The sequence below is a fragment of the Notamacropus eugenii genome, chromosome 1 (assembly GCF_028372415.1).
Source record: "Notamacropus eugenii isolate mMacEug1 chromosome 1, mMacEug1.pri_v2, whole genome shotgun sequence".
In the NCBI taxonomy this organism is placed as follows: domain Eukaryota; kingdom Metazoa; phylum Chordata; class Mammalia; order Diprotodontia; family Macropodidae; genus Notamacropus; species Notamacropus eugenii.
In genome coordinates, this window is record NC_092872.1 from 63,506,398 (window position 1) to 63,527,414 (window position 21,017).

Here is a 21,017-nt window from a genome sequence, read left to right on the forward strand (position 1 = left end):
ACACACATATTCCTGCTGATGCATGACACACTCACCCACCAACATTTGCTTGTTAAGACCTGTTGGTGGACTTGACCATTGATTGGTTATAACTTGTATTTTGTGTGTTTATTTGGAAAATAATGTAATCACTATAACTTTAACTCTGCTACACAAAAGATGAAACATGCACAAATGGTTTTTCAAAATTTTCTTTGTCTTCTCATCTTTCCTTACGCTTCCACTGCCCCTGTATTTTTATTCAACACCCCCCAATTGTACCCAACACTACTACCCCCCCAATCATTCCAGCACCCCACCAGGGAGCAGTATCACTCACTTTGGGACTAATAGAAGAGGAAATGGAATATCAAAAAACCCCTAATTTTAGAAAAACAAATTGAATAGGCTGTAAATGGGCTTACTGAGAAAAAAAGCATCAGAATCTGATGGACTTACAAGTGAATTTTACCAAAGATTTAAGGATCATCTAATTCCAATATTAAATAAATTGTTTGGAATGATAGGCAAAGGAGGAGTCCTACTAGACTCCCTTCATGAAACACATATGATGCTGATACCTGAACCAGAAAAAGGAAAAACAGAGAAAGAAAATTATAGACCAGTTTCATTAATGAATATGGATGCAAACATTCTAAATAAAATACTATCCAGGAGATTACAACAAATATCACAAAGATTATACATTATTTCCAACTGGGATTTATACCAGGAATGCAAAGATCGTTTAGGATAAGGCAAACTATTAACATAATTGATTATATCCATAATAAAAGGAACAAAAGTCATATGACTATATCAATAGATATAGAAAAAGCTTTTAATAAAACACAACACTCATTCCTTTAAAAAAAAAAACACTTAAAAGCATGGGTATAAATGGATTTTTTCTTAAAATGAGAAGAAGCATCTATCTAAAGCCATCAGCAAAGTTATTTATAATGAGGATAAGCTAGAAGCCTTCCCAGTAAGATCAGGAGTAAAACAAGGATGCTCATTGTCCCCAGTATTATTTAATATTGTATTTTTGCTAGCAATAGCAATAAGAGAAGAAAAAGAAATTGAAGGAATCAAAATAAGCAATGAGATAATAAGACTATCTTTATGCAGATAGTACAATGATATACTTGGTAAATCCTGGAGATCTGACTAAAAATAAAAAGTTGGTTGAAATAATCATTTTAGAAAAATAGGATATAAAATAAACCCACATAAATCATCAGCATTTCTATATATCACTAATGGAATCTTTCAAGAAAACATATTAAGAGATATCCCATTTAAAATAACTGTAGACTGTATAAAATATCTGGGAGTATACCTGCCAAGATAAACCTAGAAGCTAACTAAATATTAGTTATTAAATGCTTTTTTATGCAAATATAGTCAGATTTAAATAATTGGAGAAATATTAATTATTCATGGGAAGGCAGAGCTAAGATAATAAAAATGACAATTCTAATTAAACTAATCTACTTGTTCAGTGCCATCCCAATTATATTACCAAAAGATTATTTTATTGATCTAGAACAAAAATTCTAAGAGAATTCATTTGGAAGAACAAAAGGTCAAGAATATCAAAGGAATAAATGAAAAAAAGGTAAAGAAAGGAGGCTTAATAATACCAGATCTCAAACTATATTATAAAACAGTAATTATCAAAATTATCTGGTACTGACTAAGAAGTAGAAGGTTAGCTTAGTAGAAGAGAGTAGGTATAATACACTGTCGTAGATGATTATAGTAACCTTGTGTTTGACAAATGTAGAGATTTAAATTTTGGGATAAGAATATACTATTTGGTTTAAAAAAACTGGGGAAACTGGAAAGCAATCTGGCAGAAATTGAGATCTTGTATCAATATCTTGTATCATTTACCAAGATAAGGTCAAAATGGATATATGACCTAGATATAAAGGGAGATATCATAAGAAAATTAGAAGAACATGGAACACAATACCTACCAGATTTATTGATAAGAGAAGATTTTTGAATAAACAAGAAATAGAGAACATTGTGAGATATAAAATGGATAATTTTGATTACATTAAATCTAAAAGAGTTTGTTCAAATAAGAAAAATATATCCAAGGTTAGAAAAAAAAAGCAGGAAGTGGGGGAGGGGGAAATTTCATAGACAGTTTCTTGGATGAAGTTCTCATCTCAAATTTATAAGAATATGAATGACTCCCCAATTGATCAAAAGATGAACAGACAGCTTTTTGATAAAGAATGAAAAACTATAGTCATGAAAAAATGCTCTAAATCATTAGAGAAATGCAAATTAAAACAACTTTGAGATATCATCTCACACCTATCAGATTGGCTAAAATGATAGAAGGAGAAAATGACAGGTGTTGGAGAGGATGTGGAAAAATTGGGACATTAATACTCTATTTGTGGAATTGTGACCTGATCTAACCATTCTGGAGAGCAATCTGGGATTATGCCCAAAGAGTTATAAAACTGTGCAGCCTGTTACCCAGCAGTACCTGGTCTGTTTCCTCTATGTTCTAATCTATTTTGAGCCGTTCTCTTTGAAGTGGCAAAGAGCTAGAAATTGAGGAGATACCCATCAGTTGGGGGATGGCTAAAACACATTGTGGTGTGTGATTGTGCTGTGAGACATGATGAGCAGATTGATTTTAGAAAAACATAAAAATGTCTGCATGAAATATTGAATGTTAAATGAGCAGAAACAAGAGAATGCCGTGTACAGTAACAACAATATTGTTTGAAGAATAACTGTGAATAACCAAGTTATTCTAGAGTATTATAAATGCTCAAATCAACTACAAAGGACCTATGAAGGAAGATGCTGTCCACTGCCAGAGAAAGAATTGATAATATAGTAGTAGGTATAGTATATATCTATTTTATATATATTTATAAATACGTGTCAGATGTGGCCTTTTCTTGTGTACAGTGGGGGGGAGGGGGAAGGAGCCAAGATGGCGGAGTAACAGCATGAACTTTCTAGAGCACTCCCCCCAAGCCCAGCCAAATACTGGGCTGTGAAAAATGGCTCTAAACAAATTCTGGAGCTGCAGAGCCCACAGAATGACAGAGTGAGGCAAATCTCCAGCCCAAGACAGCCTGGAAGGTTGCCAGGAAGTGTCTGTTGCACTGTGGTGGGAGCAGAGCACAGTGTAGTTTGGGCAACGCCAGCACAGAGGGGACCTGAGCAGGCCTTGGGGGACTGAATCTCGGGTGGTGGTTTCCTGTGGTGGTTTCCAGACTTCACAACCCCAAAACGCTGAGCATAAATTGGAAGGTCAGTGGAAAAAACCTGTGGGATCTGTGTGAGAAAGTAGAGTGGTTGGGTACCAGCCACAAGGCAGCATAGGGGGGAGGAGGCGGAGGGACCTGCAGCAGCCTCAGCAGCAGCAGGGGCAGAGGCAGCCACTGTTTCTGGAGCTCTAGGCCCACAGATTGTGGGGGGATCAAGTGGCTAACAGTATACCACCCACCCCCACTGGAAGCAGAGAACTACCTTGACAGAGTTCAAAAGTCAAGTAAATGACTGGGGAATACATGAGCAAAAACCAGAAAAAGAATCAGATTATAGAATTTTACCTTGATGACAAGGAAGACCAAAACATGTAAACAGAAGACAATAAGCCAAAGCTCCTCCATCCAAAGCCTCCAAGAAGAATATGAATTGATCTCAGGCCATAGCAGAGCTCAGAAAGAATTTTGAAAATCAAGTAAGAGAAGTAGAGCAAAAATTGGGAAGAGAAATGAGAGTGATGCAAGAAAATAACACTAAAAAAAGAGATTAACCCAAATGGCAAAAGAGATCCAAAAGGCCAATGAGGAGAAGAAGGCCCTAAAAAGCAGAACTGACCATATGGAAAAGGAGGTCCAAAAGCTCACTGAGGAAAATAATTCCTTAAAGATTAGAACGGAGCAGATGGAAGCTAATGACTTTATGAAAAATCAAGAAATCATAAAACAAAGCCAAAGGAATGAAAAGATAGCAGACAATGTGAAATATCTCATTGAATAAACAACTGACCTGGAAAATAAATCCAGAAGAAACAATTTAAAAATTATGGGACTACCTGAAAGCCATGATCAAAAAAAGAGCCTAGACATCATTTTTCAAAATTATCAAGGAAAACTGCCCTGATATTCTAGAACCAGAAGGTAAAATAAATCTTGAAAGAATCCACCAATTGCCTCCTGGAAGAAATCTCCAAAGGAAAACTCCTAGGAATATTGTAGCCAAATTCCAGAGCTCCCAGGTAAAGAAGAAAATATTGCAAGCAGCCAGAAAGAAATAATTCGAGTATTGTGGAAATACAATCAGGATAACACAAGATCTGTTGTACAGTGGGGAAGGAAGGAAGGAGAGAATTGGGAACGTAAAGTGCAACAAAAATAAATAAAATTAAATTTTATAGAATTTTTAACAAAGAATTTAAGGCAAAAAGAAAAAAGAAAATAAATTATCAAGGAAAACTGCCCTGATATTTTAGAACCAGAGGGTAAAATGGAAATGGAAAGAATCCACCCAAAATGAAAACTCCCAGGAATATTATAACCAAATTGTAGAGCTTCCAGGTCAAGGAGACAATATTGTAAGCTGCCAGAAAGAAAACATTCAGATGTCATGGAGTCAGAGCCTGGATTATACAAGATTTAACTGTCTCCACATTAAACGAGCAGAGGGTTTGGAATATGATATTCTAGAATGTAAAGGAACCATGATTATAACCAGCAAAATTAATATAATCCTTCAGGGAGGGGAAATGGATATTTAATGAAATAGAGGAAGTGTCAGCATTCCTGATAAAAAGACCTAAGAAGAATATAAAATTTGATATTAAAACTTAAGACTCAAGAGAAGCTTAAAAATGTAAATATTAAAGAGAAATCATAAAGGACTTAATAAAGTTTAAACTGTTTTCATTCCTGTGTGAGAATATCATATATGCAATTCCTAAGAACTTTATCATTATTAGGCCAGTTAGAAAGAGTATACATAGACAAAGAACATGAGTGTAGGTCAGTTATGTTGGGATGGTCTTAAGAAAAAAATGAAGGAATAAGAAAAGGGCATGCACTGGGAGAAGGAGGAAGGGAGCAGAAAAATGGAGGAAATAAGCTCACATAAAAGAAGCTTACAAGGAAGAGATTTTACTGTAAAGGGAAAATGAAGGGGAGGGGAATAGCAGGCAGTTCTTGAATCTTTGAGCAGAAATGGGAAAAAAAGAGGGAAGAATATATATGCACATTCAGTTGGGTAAAGAAATTGATCACATGTATGAAGGAGAGTGCATAAGGGATGGGTGATGTTACAAGGGAGAACAGATTAAGAAAGGCAGTAGTTAGAAGTAAAACAGACTTTGGAGGAGGGACAAGGTGAAAAACAGAGAGAGAAGGATAAACAGACGAAAATAGAATGAAGGGAAATATACAGTCTATAATCATAACTGTGAAAGTGAATGGGATAAACTTACCATAAAACAGAAACAAATAGAATGGATTAGAAACCAGAATCCAGCAATATGTTGTTTGCAATAAACACATTTAAACCAGAAAGACAGACAGACAGACAGACACAGACACACACACACACACACACACACTTAAAATAAGGGACTAGAGCAGAATCCATTATGCTTCAGCTATGGTTAAAAAGGAAAAAAGAAAACCACCAAAACATACTTGTAGCAATCATAATCTTGGACAAAGCTGAAGCAAAAATAAACCTAATTTAAAGAGATAATCAGGGAAACTATATTTTGCTAAAAGCTACCCTAGACAATGAAGTAATATCAAAAATATTTATAACAAGTTCTCTGATAAAAGCTTCATTTTGCAAATATATAGGGAACAGAGTCGGATTTATAAAAATAAAAGCTGTTCCCCAGTTGACACATGTTCAAAGGACATATGCATACAGTTTTCAGAAGAAATCAAAACTCTCTATAACCCACAAAAAAAATGCTCTAAATCACTGTTGATTAGAGAAATGGAAATTAAAACATTTCTGAAGTAATACCTCACACTTATCAGATTGGCTAACATGACAGAAAAGGAAAATGACAAATGCTCTTGGGGGTGTAGAAAAATAAGGACATTCATGTATTGTTGGAGTTGTAAACTGGTTCAACCATTCTGGAGAGTAATTAACTATGCCCAAAGGACTATAAAACTATGCCTACCCTGTGACTCAGCAATGCCACTACTAGGTCTGTATTCCAAAGAGATCAAAGGAAAAGGATCTGCATGCACAAAAATATTTATAGCAACTCTTTTTTGGGATGGCAAAGAACTAGAATTTGAAGGGATGCCCATCAATTGGGGAATGACTGAACAAGTTGTAGCATATGGTTGTGATGTAGTACTATTGTGCTATAAAAGTGATGAGGGGGAGGGTTTCATAAAAACCTGAGAAGACCTGTATGAACTGATGGCAGAGGGAAGTGAGCAGAACCAGGAGATTATTGTACACTGTAACAACAATATTATTATGGGGATCAACAATGAAAGACTTAGCTACTCTGATTAATACAATGATCCAAGACAATCCCAAAGGACTTGTGATGAAAAATGCTATGTTCCTCTGGAGAGAGAAGTGGCTCTGAGTGCAAACTGAAGTATAATTGTTTTTGCTTTTAAAAGAATGAAACAAAAATGTAAATATCTTAATAGCAAAAACAAAAACAAACCACTCAGTTAATTGCTTTGGTGAGCATGGTCTCAGGAAGGAAATTTGTATTTTTTCAAGGAGTGTTAAATGAAACCCTAATCACTGTCTACCATCACAAAGGATATAAATATGTGTGTATGTATTTGTATACATCTAAATAACCAGAGTTACATCCAAATTAGGAAATACTCTCTTGGACTTTACTGGAAGAGTAGAGTACAGGACTATAAGACTTATTTCAAACTCTCCAGGTTTGGTATTGGCACAACCTTTTCTTTATGATACTAATAAATCAAGATTCCAACTTCACAGATGGGCATATGACCATACCTTTTGTCCTTTAGCTGTTTTTGCTGTTGGTCACAAAGAATGATCAACACTTAGTGACTTAGTACAAATCAGTCTCTTCCATTCAAAAATAATCCCAGTCCAAGCACAGACCATATTAATGGTGATTCACCATCAGTTAACAGATGATGAACACTGTTATTGCCATTAGCACATCAACTTCTTCACACTAAAATACATTCATAATGTTTTTTTCTTTAATTTATATTATTTCCAAACTCTATTCCTATTTCTACTTCATATTATAGAGGTTAATCTTAGATAGATCTAGGCAGGTTTTCTTTTCTTTCCTTTTCAAATATTTTTTAGTTCAATTTCACCATTCATTTCTGTAAGATTTTGAGTTCCATATTCTCTCCCTATCCCTCCCCTCCCCCACACCAAGATGGTATGCAGTCTGATACAGGCTCTACATATACATTCATATTAAACATATTTTCACATTAGTTATGTTGCAAAGAAGAATTAGAATCAATGGGAGAAACCACAAAAAAGAAGAAACAACAGCAACAAAAAAGAGAGGGCAAATAGTATGCTTTAATCTACATTCAGATTCCATAGCTCTTTTTCTGTATGTGGATAGCATTTTCCATCATGAGTCATTAGATCCTGGCATTGCTAAGCAAAGATAAGTCTATCAAAGTCATCACACAATGCTCCTGTTACCGTGTACAATGTTCTCCTGGTTCTGCTCACTTCACTCAGCATCAATTCATGTAAGTCTTTCCAGGTTTTTCTGAAGTTCACCTACTCATCATTTCTTGTGGAATAATAGTGTTCCATTACATTCACATACTATAACTTGTTCAGCCATTCCCCAATAGATGGGTATCCCCTCAATTTCCAATTTTTGGCCACCACAAAAAGAGCTGGTATAAATATTTTTGTATGTGTGGGTCCTTTTCCTGTTTTTATGATTTCTTTGGGATACAGACCTAGAAATGGTATTGCTGATTTGAAGGGTATGCACAGTTTTATATTCCTTTGGGTGTAGTTCCAAATTGCTCTCCAGAATGGTTGGATTAGTTCATAACTCGACCAGCAATGCATTAGTGTTCCAATTTTCCCACCTTTTCTCCAACATTTATCATTTTCCTGTTTTGTTATGTTAGTCAATCTGATAGGTGTGAGATGGTACCTCAGAGTCACATTTCTCTAATCAATAGTAATTTAGAGCATTTTTTCATGACTATATATAGCTTTAATTTCTTCCTCTGAAAACTTCCTGTTTGTATCCTCTGACCATTTATCAATTGAAGAATGACTTATATTCTTATGAATTTGACTCAGTTCTCTATATATTTTAGAAATGAGGCACAGGCACTGGTTGTAAAAATTGTTTCACAGTTTTCTGCTTCCCTACTAATGTTGGTTGCGTTGACTTGTTTTGTACAAAAAACTTTTCAGGCAAGTTTTCTTTATGTTATAATTATGTATATCACTTTATTTCTTGACTATTCCAAATAACTTACTTCCATTATTCAGGTAATATATTATGTTTAACAGAGACATCCTGGGTAAGTAAATATCCTGGCTATTCCAAAGGCTACAGTGACTTCCTCTATCTGGTTATATCAAACCCATACTCTTTCATCTGGCTATAAAGTTCTTCCATAATTGGGTTTTATTCCAGTTTTTCTCTGCATGTCTTAATACATGTCCTCTGCTTCGATCAGATTTCCTCTCTATCCTTCACATCTATAATATTCACTTTTCAACTTCTACTGTGCTCATACATTCCCCTTGCCTTTATTCTCTTTCCATAACACCTCCTAGTTTATCCTACAAATCCTTCAAAGCCCAATTCAGTTTCTATCTCTTCTGTGGAACTTTCCCCACTAACCCTTATTGATCTCTACTTTTTCTGAACTCGTATTGTACTCAGAGCCATAAAATTCTAGAATTGGAAGGGATTTTAGAGATCAAGTTGTCTAACCTATAATACAATCTGTCCCCATCAGATAATCAGCTAGCTACTGCTTAATACCTCCAGTGATGTGGAATTAATCACCCTCTTTCTTTTCAAGGCAGCCCCTTCCACTATTGGATAACTCTAATCTTTACAGAGTTCTTCCTTGTATTAAGCCAAAATCTTCTCCACAAAACTTCTACCAGTTGATCCTCATTTTGTTCGCTGGAATAAAAGAGGATACTAGCTTTGTTTTATGATTATAATAATAGCTTACATTTATATGAAATTTATATATATTATCTCACTGGATCCTTGAAATAACCCTATGTGGAGGGTCATTTAAATGTTATTATTTCTGTTTTACAGATAGCAAAACTGAAGTTCAAAAAGCTCAAAGTGCTTCTCTAATGTCAAACAGCTATTAAGCAGCAGAAGTGAAACTGAAACCTTTATTTTCTAATTCTAAATTCTATGTTCTTTCCACTCCCCTATGCTACCTCATTACAGTTATGGTTACTGGCCTTGCCAGATTGTAAGCTCTTTGAGAACAAAGACTTGACCTTTTCTGTATCTCCTACTATGCAGAACAGAGCAAGTAACACCATAAATACAGATAAGAACTGGATCTGTGATTTCACTGATACAGGGACTCCCACTTGAGGAGATTCCTTGGGGTTAATGCAAGTCAGCCTCTTCTTTAAGAAAATTTACAGTCTTAAAGAATTGTCTGGGGCACTCATCGAGTTAGAGGTTCAGTGACTTGTTTAGAGCCAGTACAAGCCAAAGGTGGGACTTAAATCCAGGTCTTTCTGATTCCGACACCAGATCTCTAGCCACTCCCACAATATTTTTCACATAATAAGTATCTGGATTATTGGATAAATGCAGCTAACACTTATTAAGGGCATCTACTGGTACAGAGCACTATATTAGCTCCTGAGGGAGATTAAAAGTTTGAATTGCCCTCATGAAGCTTAAAGTCTATTAAGGAGATGTGATATATTGACTCTGATAATATAAATGATACATACATGCATTAGAAATGTGAAAGATAAAGAGCTATGTGAGGTAGGAGAAGGATAAAGGAAAAAATTGACTGAAAGTGGTATCAGGGCAGCCTGCTGGCCAAAGTGGTATTAAATTGGACTATGAGTTTTATGAATAATGATTCTACAATTAATGAGAGGGAAGAAGAAAATTACAGGCATAGTTTCCTTAGAGAACATTTTGGTTAGAGACTTCTATGCTTGCAAGGGAAGAATATAAAATAAAGCTGGAGAAGTGGGAAACTACCAGTTTCTGGTGGTTCTTGATCATTAGGCAAAGGAGAATGTGCTTTACTTAGTAAACAGTAGTAAACAGTTGAAAGATAGTGGGATTATTGAGCAGAGGACAGGTATGCATAGAGATTTTTCTGCCAGTAGGCTGAGAAATGAATTAGAAAACAGAGAGCAGGATGATGATACCAAGGCACAGAGAAGTTAAATTATAGGTGAGGGTCACAGAGATAGCAAGTGTCTGAGGTGAGATTAGAATTAGAAAGTCCAATACTCCGTGAGACTCACTGGTGACTGATGTGACAAGGTACCAGAGGATATGATAGATATCCTGAGGATGACATGAAGTGGCTGTGTTAGCTTTGTAGTGAAAGTAGCATTTTTTTTGTTCCTCTGAGACTAGAAGGAAAAATGGAATACTGTACATATAAAGAATTCAGCGTAATGGAGTTGGGAAGCTAGGAAAGGTCAAGTGTGATGAGTTCATCTCCTGAGCCTTTGGGATCTTGAATAGAAAAAAACACTTTGGAGCACTCACTGGAGGATGTGATAGCTAATAAAGGGTTTGTTGTATTGCGGTGGTAGCCCAGTGGAGATTAGACAGCAAAAATTTATAATGAATCAGTATAGTTTCATAATTTTTTTCAAGTGATAATCATGTAAAAATATGGAAATTAAAATGAACCCATTTTGTTTTGTGCCTGTAATTTATTTATGTAAGATTTACATAAGTATAAATTCTACTTTTCAGATGACTGTTGAAGCCCTTCGAGAGAATCTTTATTTTCAGTCTAAGGAAAATCTTTCAACAATGTTGAAACTTATCTTGGAACATACAGAGGATTTTACTGATTCTGCCTACACCAGCCATGAGCACAGAGAACGTATCTTGGAGCTATCAAACCAAATTAAAAATGAATTGCAGCACCTGGTTTCGGTGTGGATGCAAGCAGTAAGAACTTTTTGTATTAAAATAAAGTCTATATAACAGTTTGTCCCCCTTAAAGTATTATAGCATGTGGAAGTTAAACTTCATTAACAGAACTTCAGTTTTGGACTCCATGGTAATACCAGAGAGTATCAGGGATAGGGAACCTGGGGCCTCGAGGCCACATGTGGCGTTCTAGGGCCTTGGATGCAGCCTTTTGACTAAGTCCAAGTTTTACAGAACAAATCATTTTATTAAGGGGATTTGTTCTGTGAAGTTTGGATTCGATAAAAAGGGCTGTAGACCCTCAGGAATAACCCTTAGTGGTCTAGAAAATTAGGTTAATTTGGCATAACCTGTTTGATGAAGTCATGACAGATTTTTAATAAATACTGTTTCCTTTTCTAACCACTCGTAACCATCCTTAGTAATGTGTTCTAGAATGTTGCCAGGAATAAAAGGAAAGGTAACAGGTGTGTCATTAGAGGACTACAATCTCATCCTTTTGAAATTTGGGACCCTTGTTTTCCTCCAGCCCTGGGACACGTCTTTTCTCTAAGACCTTTCAAAGTAGCTCAGGACTTCAACCTGTCCTTTTTTTCAGTACTGCAGGTTGTAGTTCATCTGTCTTTGTGACTTTAACACATGAAAGGCAACCGCTAGGTAGTGTTTCAATTTCTCCTTATCTTAGGTTTCCACTTCCCCTATTTTTTTTTCTTCTGAGTCCTTGCAAGAAAAAATGGAAGATCAATACTTTATTCTTATAACTTTCCATTACTAGCATTCCATGTACTTCAAGCAACAGTCTTATCCCTTCTCTGATTCTTCTCTTGCCCCTAATATCGATATTAAAACCCCCAAAGATTGTTAAGTTATTGCTTAGCATTCACTGGCAACCTTAGCTCATTCTGGGCTTTAAACTCCTGACCTCTCCTTTTTCTTGCTTCCATCCTCAGTTCCATCTTCTGTACTTGTCTTTTTAAAATCTGAGTTGGTTAATGAACAATCTGTGCAAGCACATTAAATTATTTAAATAGTTCCTGCTTTTCCCTCTAATCATTCATACTTGTCTTTGTTTTCACCATCCTTATTCATGAAAGCTTCTCATCCTTCTTGTACACTTACCTTGCAAAATATTGGACTATTATCTCCTACCAATACTATTGCTGATCTCTTTGAAAGATCTGCTTTCCCAAAATCAGGGTATTTGCCAGAATTTGCTTGGCTTCTTTACCTCTATCATGAACTAGGATGGAGTGATTACTTTCCCCCTAGTTTTCTGTCATTTCTGTGTCAGTTGTTAGTATCTCTTTGGTCAGTATCAAGTCCTGAATAGCAATTCTTCCAGTTATTTCTTCTTCTTTTATGTTTATTTATTTTTAGTTTTCAACATTCATTTCCACAAAATTTTGTGATCCAAATTTTCTCCCCTTCTTTCCCCTCCCTCCACCCCCTAGTGCCATACATTCTGATTACCCCTTCCCACAATCTGCCCTCCCTTCTGTCACACCCCTCCCTTCCCTTATCCCCTTCTTCTCTCATTTCTTGTAGGGCATGATAGATTTCTATACCCCATTACCTGTATTTCTGATTTCCCAGTTGTATGCAAAAACAATTCTCAACATTCATCCCTAAGAATTTGAGTTCCAACTTCTCTCCCTCCCTCCCTCCCCACCCATCCCCACTGAGAAGGCAAGCAATTCAATGTAGGCTATATATGTGTAGTTTTGCAAAAGACTTCCATAATAGTCATGTTGTGTAAGACTGACTATATTTCTCTCCATCCTATCCTGCCCCCCCCATTTATTCTATTCTCTCTTTTGACCTTGTCCCTCCCCAAAAATATTCTTCCATAGAGCACAGAAAGCTACTTTTCCAAAGATAGGCCAGTCCCTACCTCTACAAGGCAAATCTCTTCTATTACAAAGGTTCTTAATATTTTTTCTTTGTCTTGGACCTCTTTGGCAATTTGGTTAAGCCTATGGACCCTTTCTCAAAATGATTTTTTTAAATGCATTCAATAAAATATATAAGATTATAAAGAAATCTAATCATACTGAAATGCAGTTATCAAAAAAATTTTTTTAAGCATGTTCCAAGATCCCAGGTTCAGAGTCCCTGTCCCATTATGTAACTCCAGATGTCCAGTGGTTTTTCTCTATGGCACATTTTTGCACCATACAAAATGTGAAAATTCCACTATCATTTCATATCTTTTTTGTTTTTTATTTCCTCTACGAATTCCTTCTTCCATTCTTTCAAGGAATATTTCAATCTTAGAAATGTGTTCCTCTAGCCCTTTCATTTTTTTTCTGTAGGTTAGAGGTAAATACTTATTTTGGAGACAGATTTTTCTTGTTGTAGAAATACAAACACAGAATACTTTGTGCACATCACTATAAAATTCTCCCGAACTTTAATACAGGCTGCTCCAAAAATTTAGTGCAGTTTTAAGCTTAAAACCTTTTCAGATGAATATTGAAGCCCTTTGAGAAAATCTTTATTTTCAGTCTAAGGAAAATCTTTCAACAGTGTTGAAACTTATTTTGGAATATGCAGAGGATTTTATTGATTATACCTACACCAGCCATGAGCATAAGAAATGCATCTTGGAGCTATCAAACCAAATTAAAATTGAATTGCAACATCTGGTTTCAGTATGGATGCAAACAGAAAGAACTTTTTGTATTAAAATAGATTCTATATAACAGGTTTCTTCCCCCTAAAGTATGATGGCATATGGAAGTTAAACTTCATTGTGAGGACTGCAGGTTTTGACCCCATAGCAAGACTAGAGGTTTTATATCCTCAGGAATAATGACCTTTAGTGGTCTACAGAAATGGTTAATTTGGCATATCCTGTACTTGACGCAGCTAGGTGGTGCAGTGAATAGAGCACCAGTGCAGGAGTCAGGAGGACCTGAGTTCAAATCTCACCTCAGACACTTGACATTCACTAGCTGTGTGACCTTGGGCAAGTCACTTAACCCCAATTGCCTCATGCTGGGTCATCTCCAGTCATCCTGATGAATATCTGGTCACTGGATTCAGATGGCTCTGGAGGAGAAGTGAGGCTGGTGACCTGCACAGCCCTCCCTCACTCAAAACAAAGTCAAGTGCAAGTCATGTCATCATTTCTCTGATGGCATGGTCTTCTTTGGCAACGAAGGATGAACACACACACACACACACACACACACACACACACACACACAGAGTTGTAGAAAGTTTTTAGTAAATACTGTTTCTTTTTTCTTCACTGTTCTCCATTTTTACTTGTCTTGCATTATCCTGTATCATGGTTTCTGTTGAACAGGTTTTTTCCTTATTGTTTCCTTTTAAGTATTTGCGCGGTGGTAGTGGGGGAGGGGGCATTGCCATCTCCCCACTTATCCCAGAACAGATCATTCTGTGTGCTGTGACTTTAGGAGAAAGGGGGTTGGTTTTTTGTTTCGTTTTTTCTCCTCTAGCAATAGGACTTGCTATTTTCAACTTTGGAAGAACTAAAACCTTAAAATTGCACTAAGACTTTTGGAACACTCTGTTCTTGTTTAACGTTATTACTTGAACCCAGGTCTCTTGACTTCTAAGTTAATGCTCCTTTCACCACATTGTAACGTTTAGATAAGGAATTTGGATTTAAGTTCATAAACAAAGGGTTGATAATATAAGTAGGAGAATAATAGCAGAGGCGTGCTTTAAGAAGATTAACATGGTGGCGGTGGATTGGATGGATTCCTGCAGCTGGGGAGAGACAGTATCAGTCAGGAGAGTGTTACAATAATGCAGGTGAAAGAGGAAGGCCTGAATTATGGTGATGATAGTGGATGGAAATGGAAGGGAAGAAATATGTGTAAGAAACTTGGCAGAAGTAAAATTGACAGGTTTTGGTAAATGAGTAAATTTGCAGAATCATGAAGTGGAAAAAGTCAGATTCTTTGAGGTTTGGAGCCTGGGTAACTGGAATAATGGTGGATGGTGATGCCATTAATACAAATAGGGCAGTCATGTGGAAAAACTAATTTCAGAGGGAAAATGAGTTTGGCTTTGTACGTTTTAACATTGGAAATTTGAAGAATGATGGGCTTTAAAAAACTTTTTTTAAACCACATAACAACTTTGTAATACAACTCAGTAAATTCTAACATTTAAAATTTCCAACCTAAAATTATATTTCACAGAATAAAAATTATTATTGGTTTAAAGGAACAATAGGAATAAGAAATTTTTTTTCATTTTAGCAAAGCAAGAAGACAAAGAATATCATGGAAGATCTGGAACTAGCTATATTAAAAATAAGCCATAGCATGAATGAATTTAAAAGAGAGGTAAGTACAATTTGAAATTAACCTTTTTTAATTCTTCACCCATGCAGTTATATTTTAGATGCCAGTATGTACGACAAATCTAAGTAAGTCTTAGATTTAACAAAATTTTTTTAACAAAAAAGAAAAATAAAGCCATAGAATTTCAATTGGAAAGGACCTTTGAGGTCATCTAAACCTATGTTATCTGACTCAAATAGAACTAGGTCCCTGCAACTTCATAGTGACTTAGAAACCACAAATTAACATTATCTGTGTTGTATTTATTTTGCTAAAAAAGTTCCCAATCACATCTTAATCTGGTCTTTGACTCTGGAGTTTTGCTCTGGCATATTTGACACCTTTGAATTCCAGAAGAACTCATATCTGAACAAGAATCTACTGTACAAATCCTCAACAATATAGCATCTTCCTCATACGTTGTTGTAAGGATCAGTGAAATAATGATTTATACAAAATGATTTGCAAACCTTAGTGCACTCTAAGTGAATTAATACTTTTTACTGTGGGTTTCAACTCCTAGTCCAAAGATTATTGTTTTTAGAGAAAACAGAAGCCAACCACATTTTCTCATTTCTTTCTTATAACCTGCCTTTGGGGTAAGTACTTTTATTCTTCTCATTTTATAGATGAGGATTCCAAAGCTCCAGTGAATTTAAATTAGAAGTACAATTGAATTGCATCCAGGGTGCTGAAAGAAGTGTCCTGTGATTTCTCATCCACTATCAGTGATCTTTGAAAGGTCATGAGGAATGAGAAAAGTACCATAGGACTGAAACCCTCGAACTATAAACCTGTGAACTTGAACCCTATTCCTATCAAAATTCTAGACTATATTATTAAAAGGATGATTTTATTGAAAAGCTGTTATCAAAATATTAGAAGTCTTGAATTCACAGCCCCCCTGAAATCTGTCCATGCACCCTAGGTTAAAAACCCCTGCGTAACTCACATGTTGAGTCATAGATTGAGGTTCCAGAATGTTCTTTATAAGCTAGAACAATGGGCAGTATCTGTTGAGATGAAATGTAATAGGGATAGGTGTAATATCTTATACTAGAATTAAAAAAAATCAACTTCACAAGTATAAAACAGGGAAAATTCATGGAAAAGTGGTAGTTTGTGTGAAAAAGTTACGAAGGGGCTGGTAAACTGTAAACTTAGTATGAATCAACAGCATGATATGAGAATCAAAAAAGCTAATGCAGTCTTGAGCTGTCTGAAGAAAGGCACCATGTCCAGGGCTGGCGAGGTGACAGTGCAGCTGGAGCTCTGGGCTCAGTTCTAGGCATCACATTTTATGGAGGATAGCAACAAGGTCCAGATCAGGGTTGCTGGAATGACAAAGGACCTCAAGATCATGTCACATTGAGAACTGGCCGACTGAGGAATTAGAGATGTTTGTTGTTGTGTTTGAACTTTGAACTCAAAGAGGAATGTGACATCAAGATGATGACGTGACTTGCAGTTGCCTTTGATGTGAGTGAGGGAGGGCTGAGGGATGTTTGAGCACTTGTAGAAAGGATTAGATTTGTTCTGCTTGGTCCCACAGAGCAGAACTAGGAACAATAATTGGAAACTGTAAGGCAGAATTAGCAGGCGCTTCCCAGCAATTAAAACACCAACCTTTCTTGGAACTTAGCTTGTTGGGTTCCTACTCACTGGAGGCCTTTTATCAGAGGAAATGTGGCACTGATAGAGAGTGCCTCCATGGAGGCAGAAAGAGTCCAGTCTGAATCCCACCTCTAATCTTTATTTGCTGCAGAATTTCAGGCAAGTCACTTCATCTCTCTGAGCCTCAGTTTCTTTATCTGTAAAATGGGGATAATAATTACCGTAGTAATACCTCGTGAGGTTATTGGAGGATCAAGTGAGATGTCTTAATATTAAGGCATTGTAGTAATTTATCAGTAGTACTCAAGTGGAGGCAAGGTAACCCCATGTTGAAAATGTTCTCAATTCATTTACTACAGTCTTGTACTCAGTCCTGAACTGAGACTTTAACTCTTTTGTCCCTCTATCTCAGTTACACAAAAGAAAAAAAAACGTTTTCTGGTACACATGGGTTGGAAAAAAAAAAACCTAGAAAAATTATATATTATGTGTGTGAATATCAGGAGTGTGACTCCCCTGTGGTATTTTTACAATCAAAAGAGAATATTTCCCCCCCTCAAAGGAAAAAGTCTTCTCTTCCAGATAAGTATTCCACTTAGCAGTCCCACTACTACCTTTGGACACCAAAGGTGGTGATTCATTTTTTTTTTTAAATGAACAAATAATTTTAAGGTTTATTTCAACTAAATAGGCAGCATAGCATAGTGCATAAAGGGCTGGCTGATAAGCCAGGAGGAACAGGTTTCAAATCCTTCCTTTAACATATAATGGCTCTGTGAACTTGACAAATCCTTTAGCCCCTCGGTGCCCTCAATAAACTAACATTTAACTGTAGAACAATTGCAGATTTGCTTTGGTATAGGCAGTTTATATTTTCCTGGGAGTTCTTCACACCAGTGAAATCAAAGGTCCATTCCCTGAAAAAAAATCTCACCTGAAGGTCTAAATCAAAAGTTTCCAGGCAGCCTGGTGGCACAGTGAGTAGAGCACCAGCCCTGGAGTCAGGAGGATTTGAGTTCAAATGTGGCCTTAGACACTTGACACTTACTAGCTGTGTGACCTTGGGCAAGTCACTTAACTCCAACTGCCTTGCCTTTCCCATTCCCAAAAAAAGAAAAGGAAAACTATGATATGGGGATGTTTTTTATATCATAGTAATTTCCCAATATATTCTCCCTTCCTCCATCCCCATCTTTGCCTGTTCCCTAAGTGAACCTTGTGGTTCACCCTTTTCACTAAGAAAAGTAGAAGTGAATAGTCCTCTATGACTGGTAAAATGTCCCTTTGGGTCTTAGGGACAATCATCAGTTCTTCCAAGAGAAGCAAAAGAACTTGTCAATTCTCCTCTCCTATTGGCTCTCCTTAGGTTGTGAAAAGGCCTGTTGGATTCTTGTCTGTGCTTAACAAGTGCACCCTCCAGAACAGTTGATGCATTCCTCATATACTCTGACAGGTGCAGCAGTGTTGACTGAAAGGTGAACCATGTAAGAAAGGGCTCGTTGGTTGTAAAATGAAAAGAATTTAAAACTTTGTGGACCATCACACTACACTTAGTTACACAACACAAGATGCCACTTTACCAATTTTCCTCCACAACTTCTCTGAAACCTAGGTGGTGAAATGGAATACTAATATATTTGGTTTTTAAAATATTAATAAGTGATCAGTGAGCCTTATTTGTTTGTCTCACTATTATTCCAATAATTGAAGCTCCACAGTGCAGCTACATTGCTTGCGACAGATCTTCTAAAGCACCATGCAGATCATGCGATTTTGAAAGCATTAAAAATTACTGGAGTAGAAGGAAACTTAGAAGGTTTGGCAGAATATGCCTGTAAGCTATCTGAACAGAAAGAACAGCTTATTGAGGTGAGTTCCGGTGTTATTATTTAACAAACTTTATTATTTATTAACATTACTTTCTACAATTTTGTCTTCAGGAAACAGAAAAAAAAATTTAATTCAGTATCATGTATTACTGTAGTATATCTGTCTTTTTCTGGTAAAAATCCCAACAACCTCAATTGTCTGGAACGCAGCCATGAACTTGTTTTTATAATGTTTTGTAAGTTTCATATGTGTGATCTTTTTAAAATTTTTACTCACACTTAATTGAACCAGATCCTCACAATTCTAGCTGTTAATTCTCATTTGGAATGTGAATTTGTAAATTAAACTGTAAAAATGTTGTTGTTTTCTAGACGTGTCGATTGTTAAGACATGTATCAGGGACAGAACCTCTTGAAATTACTTGTATGCATGCAGAAGAGACATTTCAGGTTACGGGTCAACAGGTATGATTGCCATTAGATTTTTTTTTTCCTAAATAACATTTTTCTAGGAATCAAAAGTTTAGTCTTGAATTTTCACACCAAGCATGTTAAGGGTATTTGCCATAAGGAGAGAAATTTCAGGTGTTGTCTCTCCAAGTTCAAAGTAACTGGAAAATATTTTATTTTCAAATCTAAAAACCAAGAGATCTTTTTGTAGCAGTTTGCATGGGTGTGACTTTGACATCCATTATATCAAGTGGTTAACTGTTGATTATATGCAAAATTTGAGACTGGTGTTTTTAAATAAGACCTTAATTTAAAAACACTTTTTGGTTTTGTGAAATTAGCTTAGAAGCCCCCCGCCACACACACACTGTTCTGAGCTGTGAAACAAAGTTATGTTATCATGGAATCTCATCTTATAATCTTCATGGTCATTTTTATATGTAATGTGATTAATCAGTCAGAGTAAACATTTACCAAGGACTTACCTATAAGTCAGGCACAGTGCTATGCCTTGGGAATAGAAGCAAAAGAAAAGATCAGCAGCTCATAAAAAGATTATTAGGTCCCTGAGAGAGACTGACTTACCCATCCCAAGATGCTCAAATAGTTTTGTAACTGTTAAACTTTAATTGTAATGGGCAGTATGTTTTAAAACAGCAAGAAGTGCTGCCCCCTATGAGGTTCTAAAATCGCATAATATAATTTTATACTTGATCAAATGATTTTCAAATTTTAGAGCTCAGAAATAGATACACTATTTTTCTAAGGGTTTTGACCATTATGCTTGCCCTATTATTTCAACTAGATTCCACCTTGAAGATAAGCAACTGAAGTTTAGCTCTAGATGTTTATTGTACGCCAGAGTAGGGAAGGTAGGTGTTTCAGCCAACACAGGCGAAGAAGTTTCAACATAGGCGAAGAAGATAATTTAGCCCAGTATTTAACCATCTCGTCTTAGATTCATGGTAATATAAATTCCCTGTCTTGTCTACCCTGGCCATTACCCAAGGAAGGCTTTTTTAAAATCATATATTACAACATATTAGCATAAGTTGCCTTCATCTCTTCTGTAAAACCATTTCTTACAGGCTATGTGTAGAGTTGGGATACAATGGAAGGGTATACTTCATTCTCCCTGAGGTGTCATCTCTTTTTGACACATACCCAAAGACCCCAGGTTCACTCTCCGGCAAAGATGTTTTCCACTTTTTAAACAGCCCATCCAGACATTAATCTTTTTTTTAAAAAACCATTATTGTTTTCAATAGCAATATTTCAAAGTTGATGGCATTTCCAGGGAAGTATTGTTTGGACATGGGCTACTTCTTATTCATGCTTACCTATCAGACGTTCCAGTCAGTTTAAGCTGTAGGTTACTCTAACATTTGAGTACTATGAAAATTTTCAACTCAGTTCCACAAACATTTATTCAGTCTGTTTGCGATGTACTGTGCAAGGTGCTAGGAATATTAAGACAGATACGAAAAAAAGCTCCTGCCCTTTCAAAGTATATTATACTAAAAAAGACATACCACATACACAGGTAAGTCAATACAAGATGGTTCGAGAAGGGAGAGAGCACTCACAACTGAGGGGACTCAGAGAAAGTTTCAAAGAGAAGGTGCCACATGAACTGAGTTGACATTTGAAGGAGGATAAGGATTCTGAAAGGTA

The 21,017-nt window shown here is 36.2% G+C and overlaps 1 protein-coding gene across 1 annotated transcript in view; it reads left to right on the forward strand.

Annotated features, from left to right (window-relative positions):
- CTNNAL1 (catenin alpha like 1) overlaps positions 1 to 21,017 on the forward strand; it is a 98,284-nt gene that overhangs the window by 48,959 nt on the left and 28,308 nt on the right. The window contains exons 7-10 of the mRNA XM_072604362.1: positions 10,949 to 11,149; positions 15,367 to 15,453; positions 18,775 to 18,933; positions 19,266 to 19,358. Coding sequence (XP_072460463.1) covers positions 10,949 to 11,149; positions 15,367 to 15,453; positions 18,775 to 18,933; positions 19,266 to 19,358 — 540 coding nt within the window. The remainder of the gene's footprint in view (positions 1 to 10,948; positions 11,150 to 15,366; positions 15,454 to 18,774; positions 18,934 to 19,265; positions 19,359 to 21,017) is intronic.